Genomic DNA, 18,179 nt, shown 5'->3' with positions numbered 1-18,179 from the left:
ATACAAAAGGGATTTATATACTGCAAATTTACTTAAATGTTATCTTTTTAATTACTTTAACCTTCCTGATCTCGAGAAAATCTTCTGTGCTAAGAAGGAAAGTAATTCACTTTAAATTTTGCTTGCTGCTCATTGGCTTCTATTTTTATTTTTATATTCTGAAATGAATGAGCTAATGAAATGGTATCTTGGCTTCTTGACTGGCCCTCAAGTCCAGTGTATATGTTGAATTATAAAGTGATTAATTCACAAAAACAAAGAGCAGGACATGTGAAGCTGCAGATGGAGTAGGTCTGCTGTTTTTTAACAATCAAGTTTTTAATAATTTTATATTAATTCTGTGTGTCAGAAGTGGGGAATGGGTGACTGGATGGTCACTTGATGACAGCCTATTCTAATCATTCCCTCAGGGACACCTGGCATTGGCCATTGTCAAAGATGACCTTTGGTCTGACCCAGCATGACCGTTCTTATGTTCTTAACGTGTTCTTTTACTATTATTATGGAATTACAAGCAGGTCAGTAGAAGCTCCAAAAACTGGGACTTGCTTTCCCCAGAGTAGATCATACACAGGGGTTGCATTTAGCTGCCTGGGAAGAAAGCCTCACCATGCAAAATGGGGTGCCACATCCATCTCCCCAAAGAGGACTGTGCAGACAGTTGCATGACGTGCTCAGCCCTGTAAAAGAATCAGGCATCTCATAATGAGAATCCATTGCAAGAGGGATAAATGGGAGCCCCAGGACATTAGTTGTATCCTCTACAAAGTTCGACTGATGACTTCCAATGACTCGAACCATTACTCAGAAACATACTGCATTTCATGAAGCTCTTGCATCCCAGTCAATGGAGGAGATTAGCTCCTCTCCACAATTTTCCATTTCATCCCTCGCTTACAACCCAAATTCCCTGGGAAAATAAACTGACATGTTATTGTCCTTCAGATCTCTCTTAAGATTCACCTTTGCCACAACATCTTCAGGAACATACCCATTGCTAATAGTGACATAGGTAGTGAACTACATTATGTACAAAGCTACTTTGTATGAAACCATGTTCCTCTGGGTCTGTCTTACTTTTCACATGCCCCTGGTCGTTTCATCCACCCATAGCATCTTGTCATTATCCTTTCAGTAGGAATGCTCTTTGAATTACACATCTGCACAGCACCTAGCACAATGAGCTTCCTCTTCCTTCACTCCTTGCCCCTCAGTCATTGATTGTGGCCTCTCTTGGCCTCACTGTAATAAAAATACTTTGTATCGGTTCTGTGCCCTCAAATTTCTGTGCACTGCTAGCTAGATGAACTTTATATGGGAGTTGACTGATTTCTGTATCCTTTCATTGTGAGAATGTAGCATTTGGTGTTACAGGGAATCTTATTGCAGTAGGTTCTGAGATTCCATTTCCTGTCAGGGAGCAATAAAGAAATATGGCTGTATTCCAGCCTAACCCCTAGATGGACTTGGGGATGTTTTTCTAAAGGACCTTGGTCACCAATAGCTCAGGCCTGAGCTGCCCTAAAATTTAATAAACAGTTCATTGTTACTTAGATTTTACATTTTGACAAAAATAAAACTAAATACAATCAGTCTTAAAAATCCTTTTTTCCTATAACGCAATGTTCTTATTGATAACTAATCAGTTTTATTAAAAATGAAGGAATTTTAAAAATTTAAGTGGCCGTTTCCCTTTTTTCGTGCCTTTTGGACAATAAACATCTGCCAAACAGTTTTTTTTGTCCTTCTCAAACAGCTAGGTTGTGCTCCTGTTAAGTTCAATGGGAAACCACCCTACACTTACCTCGAGTGGGAGGGAGACTGAGCCATGTTTGGATTTAAACAATTCTTGACATGTTTTATTAAGAGAGAACTAAAGAATTCCTCTTCAAAAACAGGGATTAATGTTGATAACATGGTAAAGATGTTGGTAAACACCCAGCAAGCTATTCCCTTTACTATGAGATTTTAGCATTGTTCAGTGATAGAACAAAAAGAAATGACTGGAAATGAGAATTCCTCCGCAGTTTTTGGTCCATGCCTACTTTTTCTTATTCAGAAAAGATAAGTACTCAACAATAGGGACATACCATCATACTAGCTTTTGTGGGTTCAATATCTCTTTTTCTGGAAAAGTATGGGGTATGTTAAAGAATGTACAATTTCTCCTTGATTGCAATTAGGTGTTTGATTTGGATTACAAAATATACCATCCTGGAGTAATAGTTAAACAATTTCATCAAGGCTGGGGGAAAATGCCTAACCCTAAATGAGGTGCTCATATATAGAGAAACCTGCATAGGCCCCTGGGCAAGGTGTGTGGGAGGTGGCTCCACACTCCAAGAAAGTGGGGCCTGAGGCAAAAAGGCAGGGCCAAGGCCAGCCAGCCTTTCATGCTGCCCAGAACATGTCGCACACCCCCTCCCCACAACCCTCAGGGCCACCTAGAGTGCACAGAGTGGTGCTCTGGTAATGATTTAAAGGGCCCAGGGCTCCAGCTTCCACCACTGACACAGTAGTAGTGGCAGCAGCAGCTGGAAGCCCCAGGCCTCTTGGAAGGCCCAGAATCCTGGGTAACTGCCCTCTTCCCACCCCTCCTGCACCTCCCCCTCCCCGCCCCATTAGTGGGCCTGCTCATATAACAAGCTCAAAGTTTCCCAAATACTGGATTATGAAGGTCACTCAGTGTCATAGTATTATTTTATACAAACAGAATAAAAACACAGCACATTGAGGGAAGAGATGGCTTTTCAAGTAAATGAAGAAAAAATGTCCAGTTTGTGCAAGAAATATCTGCTAAAGACCAAAGTTTTTCAAAGTGGACTTAATTTTCTCCAGTTTAGAGGGATTTACAGTGATAAATGTTTCTGATAAATAATTTCATTGAGCTGTGTGTGGTGGGGTTATTTTGTTTTGGCACAGTGGCATGGCAGGGGGGCAGTTGCCACTGGGTACCGTGCTAGGGTGAGTGCAGGGAGAACGGCGTGGGTGGGTCTGATGTGATGCTTTAGGAAATAGAAACATATATGCTCATACGTTTGCAGAGCTAGGTGACATTGAACAAATCACTTCAACTCTGGGCCTCAGTTTCCCCAGAGACAGCTAGTGATAATGAAACTGACTTCTTCTGAAAGGTACTTCGAGATAAATACATGTGGTCAGAAATATAAGATTAGGTCTTTAGATAAAGATTGGAACGGGGCTGCTCTTTCCTGTGTATTTGTACAGTCACTAGCACAATGTGATCTTGATTAGGTGAGATCTGCAGGCACTACTGCAATATAAATGTTTGTTAATAATAACAATTAATGCAGTCAACATGTTGAAATCTGTTATTTCTTTCCAAGCAGGAAGAACTCAAAAGGCTGCAGCATACCTTAGAACAAGTTAATGATGACAAATATTTACTTGAAAGGTACGTATAAGAAGGTTTGCATAACATTTTGCATAAGACTGTAAAAAATTGCTGTCACTTAAGCAGTATATTTTCTAGCGTAACGATTCATGCACTGGACAAGATAGTTTGGAAATAGTAGCTATATTTTTTGAACATCCTGCAACTATTGTCAGAACTGACAATACTGGGAGCAGGTGTGTTTGGGTTGTACAAAGTAGAATAGAAAACAAAGAAAGGGCAGAGTACAGAGTAAACACTTGCTTTAATTGGGTAATTAGAAATGGAAAGGGCTTCAAAATATGCAATTTCAGTATAAGTTTACTCTAACTATTGCCTTATGCGGCATGTTTGCAGAGGTTTTTTTTTGTTTTTGTTTTTGTTTTGTTTTGTTTTTTGATGCACATTTTGTATTTCACTTGGAGGGTTGCTGAAGAATTTTTATGGTTTCATATCTAAATATTTGTTGATTTTACTTAAGGGAGGATCATTTCTGAAAACTTCTTGTTAAATGATGTAATTGGGTGTCTCAGTCTCCTAATAAAAATGGGTTCCACACTTGCAGAGTTCATCTTGCGAACTCTCATGTCCAGTGTCATCACTCATGCAAATAGTGCCATCCAAGCCAGTGTCCTTTTGCATGAGTTCCTTTCTGTTCTTGAAATCTTCAGTTTTATCTTCTAGCATTTTCGTGGTTTTCTTAAACATATCACACTTTGGAGCATAAATTCTCTTTTCATCTTGTTTTGCTGAGAATCTCTCTTATTCTCGCATGACTTTTTTGCCACTATAATTAATTTGCTATCTAATATTTCCATATTACTTGCCAGCTTTTCAAGTTTAACCTCTGGGTTGGAAGTTAAATTATCAGGAATATGTTATAGTTATCACTGGTTTTTATTTTCATCAGTTTCTTCACCAGACATATCTGTCTCTGGTGCAGTAGCATTTGAAACTGGAAAGGTCTAGTATTGAAGCCTAAAGTCTGCATGTAGATGATTGAAAGATAGGGACTGATTGAAAGATAGGGACTGTAATTTGGAATTAAAATTTTTGTTTTTGTTACCCTTCTAAATGGAGGTGGATGCTGTGTCTTCCACCTTGCCCCCAAAATGGCATTTTTAAATAAGTAAGTCTGCTATGTACATATATAGTTCTGCAGTGATTTAAAAATGTTAGCTGAAATAGATTAAACATTTTTATAGCCATCAGATTGCTATGGATGTGGAGAATAATATGGGAAAATGTCCTGTCAACTTACAGCCCCTGGAATCAAAAGTGAAAATGTAAGTAATGTAATGTATTCACATGATTCAATAATACATTCGTTAAACTTCTGTGAAGCTGAATTTATATAGTGTTTATCTTGGATTTTCAAGTAGTTTTAAATAGGAAAAAGTCTTTGAGGCTTCAGTTTAGCAAGCATATGAGTGGTCCTGCTGAACTGGGGCTTTAATCCTGTACTTGTTACGGTTGCACCAATTTTGTATTTAACCATGTAAAACTGAGGCACTATTACAGTTATCAGGCAGGTTCTGAATGTGAAGATAATTTGCACATCCCTATAGGGAAGGAGAAAATGGAGAAAGATGACCTCTTGTAGCATTTTTTAAACCTTAGAAAACTTAGGATGTTTAAGTTTTTAAGTTGCCTCAAGTCGCTTCACTCAATCTTTTGTGGGACTTCAGAGATACAATGCATAAAGGTTTGCATTAAGAATATACTTCCTAACTACATTTCACACTGAATTTCACTTTCTACTGGAAAGCAAAGCTGAAATGTTTTAAAGATATTAAAATATTAATACTATATTAAAATATTAATGATACGTGAGGTTTCAAATTAAAATCCAGTCAGTGTCATTTAATGATGCAAATATTGGCTGAATAACATATATATTTCCAGAGAATTTTTCTAGAAGATAGTTATATCTGGGAAATGTTATATCTTCCCTTTATTGACAATGGAAAGTGTTACAGACAAATGCCTCTCCCTGTAAATGTAATGCATTAAACCATAAAAATGACTAACGTGAAAAAGATATAAATGTTTCATGTGTGAAGTCATGAGTTCTAAATCATAATTTAACTACTTCAATGATATTTAAATTTTGAAGTCTTTCTAGATTCTCTAAGCATTTTCTAAATCATTGTCTAAAGTCAAAGCAAATGTACTTATGTGTGTCATTCCCAAGCATCTACAGACTGGTGATGCCATAATGGATTTTGGGCCTAAGCCAGCTTTCTAAGTGCCTTGGTATCACAGGGTTCTCAGGTGTAACCTGGACTGTGAGACTGCTGAGTCCTCCAAACTCACCAGCCTGGGTTGTCCCCCATACTGTGGAGCTGATTTCAAGCTACAAGCCTCTGAGAGGTACTGCACTTACACAGCCACCCACAGGCAGGGAAACACATGGCTGAGTTATCATGAACAATCAATAAGGAGGCTTCAACCAATTCCCCCAGCTCCCCAATCTTGCGCCTCTGAACTGTACCTTCTTTCACTTGTTGGAAGCCTGGCCAGTGTAAGCTTATTACCTAGTTTTCCAGTCCCTCAGTGTGGAATGGACATACACTAGCCTTTGTAGTCTGAACTGATTCCTCAAAGACTTCTACCAAAACACTGTTTTAGGTAAAATTATAAAATGGATTTTTAAGTGATAAGTAGCAGGCATAGAGATGCTGGTTAGTTAAGAACAAAAATAAATTCACAGTTGAAATTCTAAATTAAACTGACTAAACAAGATGGGAATCAAGCATTGTCTCATCCTAACAGATATTACAGGCAGCTTACTATTCCTCAGTACACAGACTGGACCCCATTCCAGCCAGGGACCAATCTTCCCCACTTCAGTCTTTTTCCAGATGTTCTTCCAGGTATTGAGATGGTGTGGTTGGTGGTGGTAGGGAGAACAGGAAGGGAGACAAAAGGCCAAATAATAATGTCACTATCTTTCTCTTTATACCTTTTTCCTGATGTTAGAAAGATCCTTGCTGGGTTTTTTTTTTGTGGGGGGGGGGGGGGGTCAGATATTCCCCTTTGGTCAAGCAGTTTCCATTGTGTACATGCCTTTTTGGGGAGCTTCATAAATTGTTAAAAATGCCCAGTATTTTAGGGTCACCGCTCCGCATCTGTGACTGTACCCAGTTACAAATGAGACCAGGAGGATCTCTTTTTTTTAATCTAACAAAATTAATGAGCATGTCTTCATTTTAGAAGATCTCTTCTCTTGAAATGAATCGTTTCTTTTGCAGTTTGGACTTCATTATCTTAAGACTTGCACCTGGAAATAGACAATGGAAAAGTTTAGTGGGGAGTAACATAGAAGACTATGGGAAATGACCAATTGATGAGATTGGCTTAGATGTAGAGATGAAAAATGATGTGACTCATGAAAATTGCAACATTCTGGACAATTCAGGGGAGAGCAAAAAAGATTAATGGAAGACGTACTAGGCTTAATATTAATTTGTCATGCTGTATAAACCCACAAAATACAAATAAATGTGGAAGTACAGGAGAATTGCTGATAGACTGTGTAGAACAAATAGATGGTCAAAAATCTAGAATATAATACTGCATCTGGAAATATTTGCTACTCTGTAAAGATGAGGAACCTAAACCTGAACCTTGGGCATTTATACATTTTTTCTGATGGAAGATTGGTACCATACTGAGCATATAACACAACAGGCCACCAAATTTGTGAAATAATCCAGAACATGTCAGGAATGATTTCATAGTTTTCTCAGGGCTGCTACTCCAGGTGCCATGCATCTCATGTGACTCTCCATGAGACTCTCTTGTCAGCCCTGTCATTCATGTCTACAGCTCTGTCTGAATATTATACATGTGAGCTGATGACAAGTGCTGCCACTCCCTCTGAGGCCACTGTGAAGCCAAGCTTCAAGTCATCAGGCTTCATGTCTGCCTCCCCTCCAGCTGATCTCCTCGCTCCATCCAAACAGGGAAGGAGGAAGAACAGTACCAGAATAGGAAAGAGTGGCAGCAGCAGGTGACTTGAAAGGAGCAGAAAGTAAGGAGGTTCTGTACCAGCCCAGGTTCCTCCAAACCCCCAAGCTACTGCACTATCGAGACTTTAGACTCTTGTCTCCCAGGTAGACCCTAAAAACCTTGACCATGCCCCAGTCAGGTCTTTGAGAGACCACAGCCATTAGGACCTCCGCTACCAACACAGCACTCTAACTCCTCCACCCCCAGCTATGCCAGCCCATTCCCAACAGCAATTCCTAATATTATCCAGTCTTCCAGCTACTACAGATCCTTTGTCAGCTCCAGACACCCATCTCCCACAATTGTACCTGACCCTGGTAGCAACACCCTGACATCCAACCTATCCTCAAACCCCTGGTTAGCCTCCTACCTACCCCAGCTTCATAGAATCAAAGTTTTCTGCAATGTCATGTCCTACCCCTACCACAGCTTGGGGAAAGTTGTGTTGATTATGGGTGGAAATTTATTGAGATATACAAATGATGTGCAAATATGCAAAAATAGCTCATTAATTGTTTATAAAAATATGTTATATGAAGAGGCACAAAATTTGGTAGTTGTGCTATTTGTAAATAGTGAGATGGTATCTAGTTTTCATTGCTGAATTTTGAACAAAGGTCTGTAGGGCCCTCTACCCACATTCTAACCCCTGGTCACATAGTGGTTGTTTTTTCCTTTTAAGTTTCTCAGAAGAGAGACTGATGATGCTGTGAATAATTTACAACTAGCATCTAGTATTGCTTCCCTGCCTTCCAGTACCTTTTTCTGTTACTCTTGAGTGAATCTTTTCCTCATCTCTCTCTAAGAGTACCTCTACACAGCCTCCTGCTAATTCCCCAGGCCACCCAGAGCCCCCCAAAGCACGGAGCTCACAGTGGCTCCCCCAAACTGTCCAATGGACAGGAAAGCTCTGCCCACTGCCTTCCCCTTGTAAATGGGAATGAGAGCAAATGATGGGAATTCATAGTCCACCACTATCTCCAAAGTCTTGTGCTTAGGTTTTTTACAGGAGCTGGGCCCCTGAATCTTATTACTCACCCTAGACAGCAGCTGCAAGTGGTAACTATATTGGATTTTTTTTTTATCTCCACTCCTGTAGGTGATATCCCTTTACCTTTGTTTCCACCTACCACACCTCCAGGATGCTGTGATGATTAATAATTAATATAAATAAATAAATAAAATAAATAAAGTAAATCCTACCATCCGACACCAATCTTGCTCAGAGGGAAAAATTCCTTTCTGATCCTAAGGAAGGCTCAGGGTTTCTCATCAGACTTTGCCAGCAAGCCCGGAAACCCATCTGAGACACATTTACATCTCCAATAGGACAAGGGGTTGGGGAAGCATCCAGGGCAGGAATGTTTGCTATATGCTGACAATGCTTAAATACAGAGGGGATGAGAGATTTGGTAAAGCCAATCAGTTCCTTCATACACTACTGGATTAACCAATGGGTGACCAGGGGAGGAGACTCCAACTTCTCTATTCCAACCCTATGCTTTGTTGACAGGTGGAAAGGAGAAGGAACGTAGTTAGCAGAAGGCACACCTTCCCTCTGAACCTGGCATGCAGTATGGCTAGTCCTCTGCAGTTTTTATGAAACACACCGTTGCTGAAATAGAAGAGTGACTTTAGCAGGAACAAGTAACTAATGTGCTTATCACACAATCCAATGTGTGGACATGCCTCTCATATCCATCTCCTCAGTGCCAACAATCTTAATTCCCTTTTTACACAGCATCTAAAGCCCCAAGTCTTCTCCTTCACAACTTCTCTGTTCCATTTATGTCAATAAAAAAGATCTTTCATAGAATCATAGAATACTAGAACTGGAAGGGACCTCAAGAGATCATCAAGTCCAGTCCTCTGCCCTCATGGCAGGACCAAGCACTGTCTAGATCATCCCTGATAGATGTCTGTCTAACCTGCTGTTAAATATCTCCAGTAATGGAGATTCCACAACCTCCCCAGGTAATTTACTCCAGTGTTTAACCACCCTGACAGTTAGGAAGCTTTTCCTAATGTCCAACCTAAACCTCCCTTGCTTAAGTTTAAACCCATTGCTTCTTGTCCTATCATAAGAGGCCAAAGAGATCAATTTCCCCCCTTCCTCCCTGTGACACCCTTTTTTGATACCTGAAAACTATCATGTTCCCTCTGTCTTCTCTTTCCAAACTACACAAGTCCAATTCCTCCAGCCTTCCCTCAAAACTCATATTTTTAGACCATTTTTGTTGTTCTTCTCTGATGTTCTTCGGTTTCTCCACATCTTTCTGAAATGTGGTGCCCAGAACTGGACACAATACTCCAACTGAGGCCTAATCAGTGCGGAGTAGAGCAGACATATGGCTTCTCGTGTCTTGCTCACAACACTCCTGTTAATGCATCACAGAATCATATTTGCTTTTTTTGCAACAATGTCACACTCTCAACTCATATTTAGCTTGTGGTCCACTATGATCTGTAGATCCCTTTCTGCAGTACTCCTTCCTAGACAGTCACTTTCCATTCTGTATGTATAAAACAAATTGTTCCTTCCTAAGTGGATTACTTTGCATTTGTCCTTATTAAGTTTCATGTTTGGTGAGCATAAAAAACTGAAAAATGGAGTGTAAAATAAATAAATATAATATCAAAATAATCTGGGGATTATTGTATCTTTATTAATTGTCACACAAAATTAAAAGAAAATCCCCATTTTTAAAATTTAAAAGTTATTATCAATAATCTGTAAGAGTAAAATGACAGAAATAAGGAGACCAGCAATAGAATTTAGGACTGATTTTCTACAGAATACACATATAATACTTTATATGAATTATAAAATTTCACATTAATGCTGTTTTTAGTCTTGATAGTTTAATGATTATTTATTAAAAATGTAATACAGGAGTTATTTCCCCTATAAATGCATAGTTAATATTATACCGCCATCTGGTGGCAAGTACAGCAATAGAGATAATTAGGAAAGAGGAATCATGCTATAAAAATAAAATTTCACTTTGCTTTCTAAGTCTTTTTCTGATTTGTCAATATTTGCTTAACACATAAAATCAAGTATATACTGCATGGTACTCATACATTTATTTTTAACAGTCTATTTAAATGCAAATCACAGTGTTTTACTAAATTTAATATGAGGTTTTATTAATTAGTTTCAAGTTTAAAATTTGGAATGAAAAGCTTCTAGTATAAGTTGTGAAAAGAAGAGTCTACCAAAGTGATGCTACTTTTCCAAAGACAAATTCAATCTTAATTTATGGGTTTAATTTTTGCTAGTTTGGATCAGAACCTTTAATGATCTCTTAAAATCTTATTCTGCCGATGTCTTGGCTAGGTGGAATTACAGTGAAGGATGTATATGTTGAAAAGAGAAGGAATTACTGCAATGAAAAATGCCCACACTGATCATACAAATTATCTAGTAGACATTCATGTTACATTCAAATAAGGTCATATTTTTCTTTTCTGCACAAAAGTCATTAGAAGGTTCATATTGTAAGGATCACAGAGGCACAGAATGTTCCAGGATTACCTTGGAATGTTCTTAGCATCCTGCCTCCATGGAAGGGCGAACATGGTTCTGTGACAGCTGAAAACATCCCCTTTCCGGATGACTCCTTAGTTGCTCATTTAAGTTCCCTTTGTCTACCTACAGCAGCATAAAGGGAATTCAGCATGGACCATGGTCTAGGCTCTGATATAGTGTGTCTGTACCAACATCTAGCAGCAAGATTGATGAATAAGCTTCTGAAGCCCATCTTTTCTCTGATCAGACAGATATTGACTTATTACCACTTATTTATGTGGTTTTAGAATTGTTGACATAATTCTAATCTTCAGTGAGTTAAATCACCTTTGTAATTCCAACAATTCCTAAATAATTTTTGTTTCCAGTTACACTTTTAAAGTGCACAAATATTTTTCCTCTAGCAAATATCTTTGTTAGAATCGATAGTCTAATGCAAATGCCCCGTATTGAATAGCTGTTTGGGTCAACCATGTTAGTACTTTTCATTGTTTGCGTCTCTGTGGGCATTTGTCTGAACGTTTCTTGGAGTTGTAGTTGACTGTTGTGTGTGTGTGAACAACTGAACTTACATATATATGAACACAAGTGTATTGTGTATGTCTATGGATAGAGCCTTGCAAATCCACCAATATCCGCTTTATGTCCATGGATATCTGTGGCTTATTTTTGTGAATACAGATGCAGATGCAAATTTTGTATCTGTGCAGCACTGTAGCTATGGATATCCACTATTCACACCACTAATGTTTCTCCTCTGTTTATAACGTCTCAGCCAATCAAGGAGCAGAATCCATACCATTTGACTTAGACATCCAATAGCACACCAAAAATAATAAAGACATTTTGAATAGTATGAGAATCATCTGTGGATAGTAATCTGTACTTATAATGTAGGTTGAAAAATAACAAGATTAGTAAAACCTATCTATTTGCAGGTAAGTCACAAAGCAAAGGAGAGCTAAATAAATTGGATACCTTTTTGTTAATACAGTGCACTTAGCTTTTCCTCCAAAGAGAGTCTCCTAGATCTTTATGAAGTTTTGCAGGATGGAGAACCTGTTGTTTATACATATCCACCTGTATTTTGAATTGCAATCAGTATTCAGAGAGCATGGCGTGAATATCTGCAGCGTCAGGACTTGCCACACCAGAATCATCTGGAGAAGCGCAGTCCATCACCACCTTCCTTGTCATCTGACAAGATGAGCAGTTCAATCAGCATGAATACTTTTTCTGATGGCAGCACTCCTGTAAGTACAGTTTCTCTCTACAACTACTTTTTTGCTGGAGTCATAGTAGGCGTTGATATAAATGAGCTATTCAAGTTGGTTGGGGGAATTTAAGACTAAGTTGTTGACTAAATTACAAAGTAAAAGCTTTTAGAGTGACTGAATTTCATAGTTTCTCAAACATATAGTGAGGAAAATGTGTTTAAACAATTATGCAACTGTGCATCAGACCTTTTTTCCCAGAGCCACCCAGAACAACATTGATAGCTTAGCATTTTAGGTGATAACTGCAGCCTCTGAAAGACACAGATTTTCATAGACATTTTGTTCCGTAAAAAAAAGTTTGGGTCCTTAGTCAAGCATATCCTCAGAGTTTTGTGTTTGAATTCTCTAAAGAAATTGGAAAATCTTTGGTGCTGTTCTGCAATATAAACATGATTCTTATGCTGCTCTCTACAAGACAGGTATGTAAGTCATTTTAATGATCATGAATTATAATGGGCTTTGGAAGGTGTCTGTTCAGAGAAAAGTAAGGATTTGGATAGTGACAAGAGATTTTACACACTTTTCTTAAATGTGGTAAATCAGAGAACCAAATGCTGTATTACAGAACACAAGAACATTGTGGAGATTTTGCTTAGCTCGGGAACTCTTTGGGTCCAAACATAAATGAATCAATCACACTGGTCTATAACCGGTTTCAAATCTGTGACAGATTGCATTCTTTGGAATGTAACAAACAATTGGTGAAAACACCAACAATAGAAATAGCTTCCAAAAATATGCAGGAGGTTTTAGTCAGGAATTTCAAATAGATCAAGGGAAGAGCCGTCTTCATTTTTGGCTGTAGCATGTCCCCTAAATAGTGGAATGTGTTATCCTTACTGCGTAGTATATATTGGCCAGGTACCTTATGTATTGCTTGTTGGTTAGGATAGTAATTGGTGATTTCAAAATTCACTAACAGACCAGAAAACCAGTTTCTGCATATCAAATAAGGAGATGAAAGGTGCTTAGCCACTCTCCATACTTATCTGTGAACCGATACTTGTAAGTTTAACCATGACTAGATTTGGTAAAAATTTAAATCTAGAAGCCAACTTATATTCTGGTCGCCAAGACTCTGAAAATCAAGCAACAGAAATTCGTATAGTCTGCAACCTTTCACAAAGAAACCAAGAAACACTATAGAGTTAAGCACACCACTCTTTCGAAGAGTCTGTCAACTAGATTATGGAGATAAACTTACACTAAGTAAACTGTTTCCCCTTGCCTTTGGTTCAATGACACCATAGAGAATTAGGCTATGTTAAACTTGACAGAGTTCAATAAACTATTATTGTTTTCTTTTTAGATGTTTTCTGTTCATAGCTGGAGGCCACTTTTAGTATGAAACCAGACTGCTATATTGAGTTCTGAATGCCATACACAGTAAATTGATTATTATCCTCTAATAAGTAAAATAAATTCAGATCTTGTTTGTGAGACACGAAAGAGGGTGTGTGTGTGTGTGTGTGAAGGGTACAAAAGCACCCCCTCATGGTCTCCCAAGTAAACATGCTCCACCCAGCCAGTGGAAAGCAGGAGTGGTGCACTGCCCGAGCCTCTCTCCCCCGTGCTCTGGCTGGCTGCGGGAAGGCTGGGGCTGATTTGCCCACTTACTTGGGGGAACACAGGGGTGCATTCACACCCTTGTAGTCGACATTTCCAAAAAAAGCACCAACCACAGAAATTCCTTCATACGGGCCTGCTTAAACTTCAGTGGGTATTTTGTGCTGTAAATTTTCTTGATCATCCTTTGCTATTTTCTGAAACACCATAAGATGGCACTCTTATCTCACAGAGGAACATTTTCTGTGGTGATTTCAAAGATAATTCATTTTGCAGCAGGGATAGGAGAGGTAACTTAATCTAGAAAACTACTTGTATTGCTTTCGCTTTCAACAAAATTTGCATATTTTGAGTTTTATTATTTTATGTGGAAAATGAAGCATGTACACTGAAGTTGCTCTTGGTGGTTTTGTTTTTCCTTAAAGAAAGGCTCATTCCAGGAATGCCAGTACTCAATAAGTTTATCAAAGTTACATTAAAAGAAAGAGAGAGTCATTTTCCTTGATGCTTAGTCTCTTATGTTGTCTCCTTTTAAAAAACAGAATCTGTTTTTGAAGGTGGAAGAGTATCTGTCTATTTTTGGTACAGTATAGACTCGATTACCAAGTATTAGAGCATTTCACAATTTTTTAATATAGTTTTCAATGACGTAAGAAAATGTTGTAAAAGAAAATATCAGGGAAAGAAGAAGATCCAAGCTGAAAGCAGTCATCATGTTTTAAAACATGGTAGTTTATTTTGACTCTTCCTTTACCATCTTACATATTTCCTATTTTTCATCCCCAGGTTAAACCAGACATGAAAGAGAGCAGAAAGGAAATATAAAAATAACTGAAAAATGTGGAGGAAGCAGTCTGATGAAAAGGCACATAAGTTCAACTCCCCACAAAACAAAAAAGATAAACACACATACCCTGGTCAGAACCAAAAATGTGCAATTTAAGTTGGATTGCACATGCATTGGCCACATACACAGTACATATTGCAAAGTGGTGTATCCAGTCAGTCATATCAGAACATTCATTTCTGGTGGATTTTTATAAGGGTTTTTAAAAATGCTATTTGATTTTCATGAGCTGAGGAAATCTAGTAAAATTGAATTTGCCTGAGGCTAGTAGGATGTGCCTGACATGTAATCAATTATTTGATCACTAGTTTTCGATCTATGGTGATGTGAACCCTCCTTAGCCTGCTTCTGATCATTCACTCTTCTTATGTTTAGGGCTTTAGAAGGCTGTGGCTTAGCCCAGTTTGCAGCAGATAACTATATTTCATTTCAGAGACAAAATGTATGTGTGTCACTTTGAATCTCAGCAACTTGATAAACCATTCATTAAAATGCCTTTAGTTTTATGCAGTGACACTTGATTTGGACCAGCTTCATACATTACTTATTTTAAGAAAGCTCTTGCTTTTAGAGCAAAGCACTGACGTGAAACTTATGCTATAGAAAAGCAGCTATTAGAGGAGAAGTCTTTTACAATCTTTAAAGAGTTAGAAAAATATGTTATCACTGCTATTCCTAGCTACATGTGTTTATTTCTCTACTAAAGAAAAACAATATAAAACTGTGTACGTGTGGACTGCATCCTCCAGCCCTCATACATTACATATTGTCTTCAGTTACATTACTTGAGGTAGTATTCACAGTGGCAATGAGCTAGTTATAGATGCAGAGGAAACTGTGTCCTGATGTTAAACAAATAATACTCTTCTCACTAAGGCAGTCAGCAGGCTTTGTTTATATGGCTTTTTGCCATTAGACCCAGGGTTGCTTGACTCAATGGTATTTCAATAGCATTGCAGAAGATGTTCTCTGTCCTTCTTTTGACTAGCTTACAACAAGCAGATGGTGCTAAAGGCCCCCATTTGTGGTTTTGGTGCACTAGCATCTTTGTCCTCATTTCTTCTGGCACCAGAGTTGGAGAGTTGGTTAGAATGACAATTCATGAAAGTAAAGGCTTTCCTGTAAAGTGTAAGAGTTTTAGTCACAAGTAACTCCAGTAAAAAGGTCAGAAATCCAACTTCCTTGAATTTTTCATTATTAAATACTGCACATCTTAATGAAATTGTGTGTACAAGTACTTCAAACTTCTCAGATGATCTATTCCTTCATACAAAACATATATGAATGGGACACATGCATAATGAAGAGAAGATATGGTAACATTTTCTGGAATTCAATGATTGTGAAATCACAGATCTTCTAACTTTTAGTTCTAGGATCAATGCAAGAGCTTAAAATGTGAACAATTTGAATCTTGATAAAGAAATGTGTTGAACAATTTGCTATGTATTGGAATTTTTATATGTAATATGCGTTGTAGTGCAATACCCTCCCTCATCATTAGGGCACTACCAAATTCATGGTCCGTTTTTGTAAATTTCATGGTCACTGTATTTTAAAAATTTTGAATTTCATGGTTTCAGATATTTAAATCTTAAATTTCACAGAGTGGTAACAGACATGAATATATATTTAAAATGGCAAAATATAAAACATGCAAAGCCCTACAGACTCAGCATTTCTCAACTTGGGGTCCTAACCCAAAAAGGGGTCACAAGGCTATTGCAAGAGGGTATTGCCACCCTTACTTATATATTGCCTTTAGAGCTGAGTAGTTGAAAAGCAGCAGCTGTTTGCCAGTACCTAGCTCTGAAAGCAGAACTGCCAGCAGCAGCAGCACAGAAGTAAGGGTGGCAATACTGTGACCCCCAACAATAGCCTAGTGACCCCCCCAACAATAGTGTTGTGAATCTCTTTTAAGAAAAACTGTGTACTTTTGTATACTTTCATTTTATACCATAAAATAAAAGTACACAAAACACCAGATTTCATGGGGCACACCAGATTTCACAGTCAATGACATTTTTTTCATAGCCATGAATTTGGTAGGGTTTTACCCAACATCAAAAATTCTGTTTAATTGGAACCACCATCAAATCTACAAGTTTAGTTTTCAAGTCTTGCTATTCATCCATTGGTTTCAAGACATTTCACAAAAAACATGAATTTAAAACTTTTCAGAGTGGAAAGCAACAATCGTCTATAAACCTTACATCCCAAAAAGGAAAATATTAGAAGTGTATGAAATGAAAATATTTCTGTAATTTAGACTCTTTGAGACACCTCTGTCTCGTCAGCCAAAAAAGAGAGAATGTTATGGTTGTTTTGAGGGCTAACAACAGTTTCTTGTAAGCCTGATTTAAACCAAATGATGATAAATGGTAATGACTGCTGCTTAAATAGAAGTCTAATTCTACTTAATTGGGATACCTTCAAGTGTCACGTATATGCTCAGCCAGGGCTGTCTGTCAGGGCACCCCTCAGGTGGAGCTGGGCAAACCAAAGGCCTCCATGAGACAGTCCAGAAATTTCAGTCTTATTGAAGCTCTGCATTCTCTCCCCAACCCACATCTTTACTGTTATAATAGACTCTGTTGATTTGAGATTGCCTCTTTGTTGGTCTCTCCAGTGGACAGTTTCTGTATTAAGGACCAGACTGATAGTTGTTGAACCATCCCAAGTAATTTTGGTTGATGACCATGTTTCTGATTCTAGCTATGATCAGAATATGAATGTGCTTCAGAATTCTTCAAAAATCAGACCCGTTTCGTAACGGATACAAGTAAGACCATCGTTATGTAATCACTGGACTTTTTGCTGATTTCTCTCCTTTGCATTAACAGAACATTAAATCTTGTTTATAGCTGAACTTCCATACAGGAGAATACATGCTTTAACTTTACACTTCATTTGCATTTTTAAAGAAAAATCTTAAAACTAGTGAAATTATACACCTGAATACATGCAATTGGGCAGCAAGTATTGATTATGGATTTCAAATGTATATTAGGCATCTTCCTTTTTTGCCATTTAAAGAAACAGATTCCAATTTAATTCAAACAATTTTTCAGGGTTGCTCCCCAATAAATGTAGTACTGCTGTAACTGTGTCATAGTCCAGGATGTCACTTCTTAGAATTTTTTTCGACAATTTTGACCCAAATTTTTTTGTTAATCTTTATTTAATTTTAATCTTTTTAACATCTTTTGCCTAACCAATCACTCTGTCATTATTCTTATACCAATGTGATTCTTTGAAATTACCAATAGTGGTATCTTGTGCCTGGGCATGATAGTAAGATACCATTCTGTATGTAAAACAGGGATGGCCAATAATTTTAGAAGGGGAGACCATGCACAAATTTTTGAAATGTCCTTGGGCCACCCGGGAAGGGCGGGACCTCGAGCAGAAGGGGCAGGGCCAGAACACTTCTGTGCTCCCCCGCCCACAGACCCTGATTGGCCTAGGGGTGGGGGCGTGCATGAAGTCTTTGCCCCCTCCACTCCAGAGAGATCCACCAGCTGTTCTGAACAGCTGGTGGTTCCCTGT

General features: G+C 38.2%; 1 protein-coding gene across 4 annotated transcripts in view; it reads left to right on the top strand.

Moving 5' to 3' along the window:
• IQCJ (IQ motif containing J) overlaps positions 1-16,068 on the top strand; it is a 93,182-nt gene extending 77,114 nt beyond the window's left edge. For 3 of the 4 annotated variants that reach the window (XM_089780802.1, XM_014573805.4, XM_089780803.1), the window contains exons 3-6: positions 3,348-3,415; positions 4,600-4,680; positions 12,043-12,193; positions 14,570-16,068. In XM_089780802.1, coding sequence (XP_089636928.1) covers positions 3,348-3,415; positions 4,600-4,680; positions 12,043-12,193; positions 14,570-14,608 — 339 coding nt within the window. In that variant the 3' untranslated portion in view covers positions 14,609-16,068. The remainder of the gene's footprint in view (positions 1-3,347; positions 3,416-4,599; positions 4,681-12,042; positions 12,194-14,569) is intronic. The other variant, XM_089780804.1, reaches the window with a different exon arrangement.
• The last annotated feature ends 2,111 nt before the right edge of the window (positions 16,069-18,179 follow it).

Source organism: Pelodiscus sinensis, chromosome 10 (assembly GCF_052426305.1).
Source record: "Pelodiscus sinensis isolate ZL-2025 chromosome 10, ASM5242630v1, whole genome shotgun sequence".
NCBI lineage: Eukaryota > Metazoa > Chordata > Testudines > Trionychidae > Pelodiscus > Pelodiscus sinensis.
This window is presented reverse-complemented; position numbering and strand designations above follow the sequence as displayed.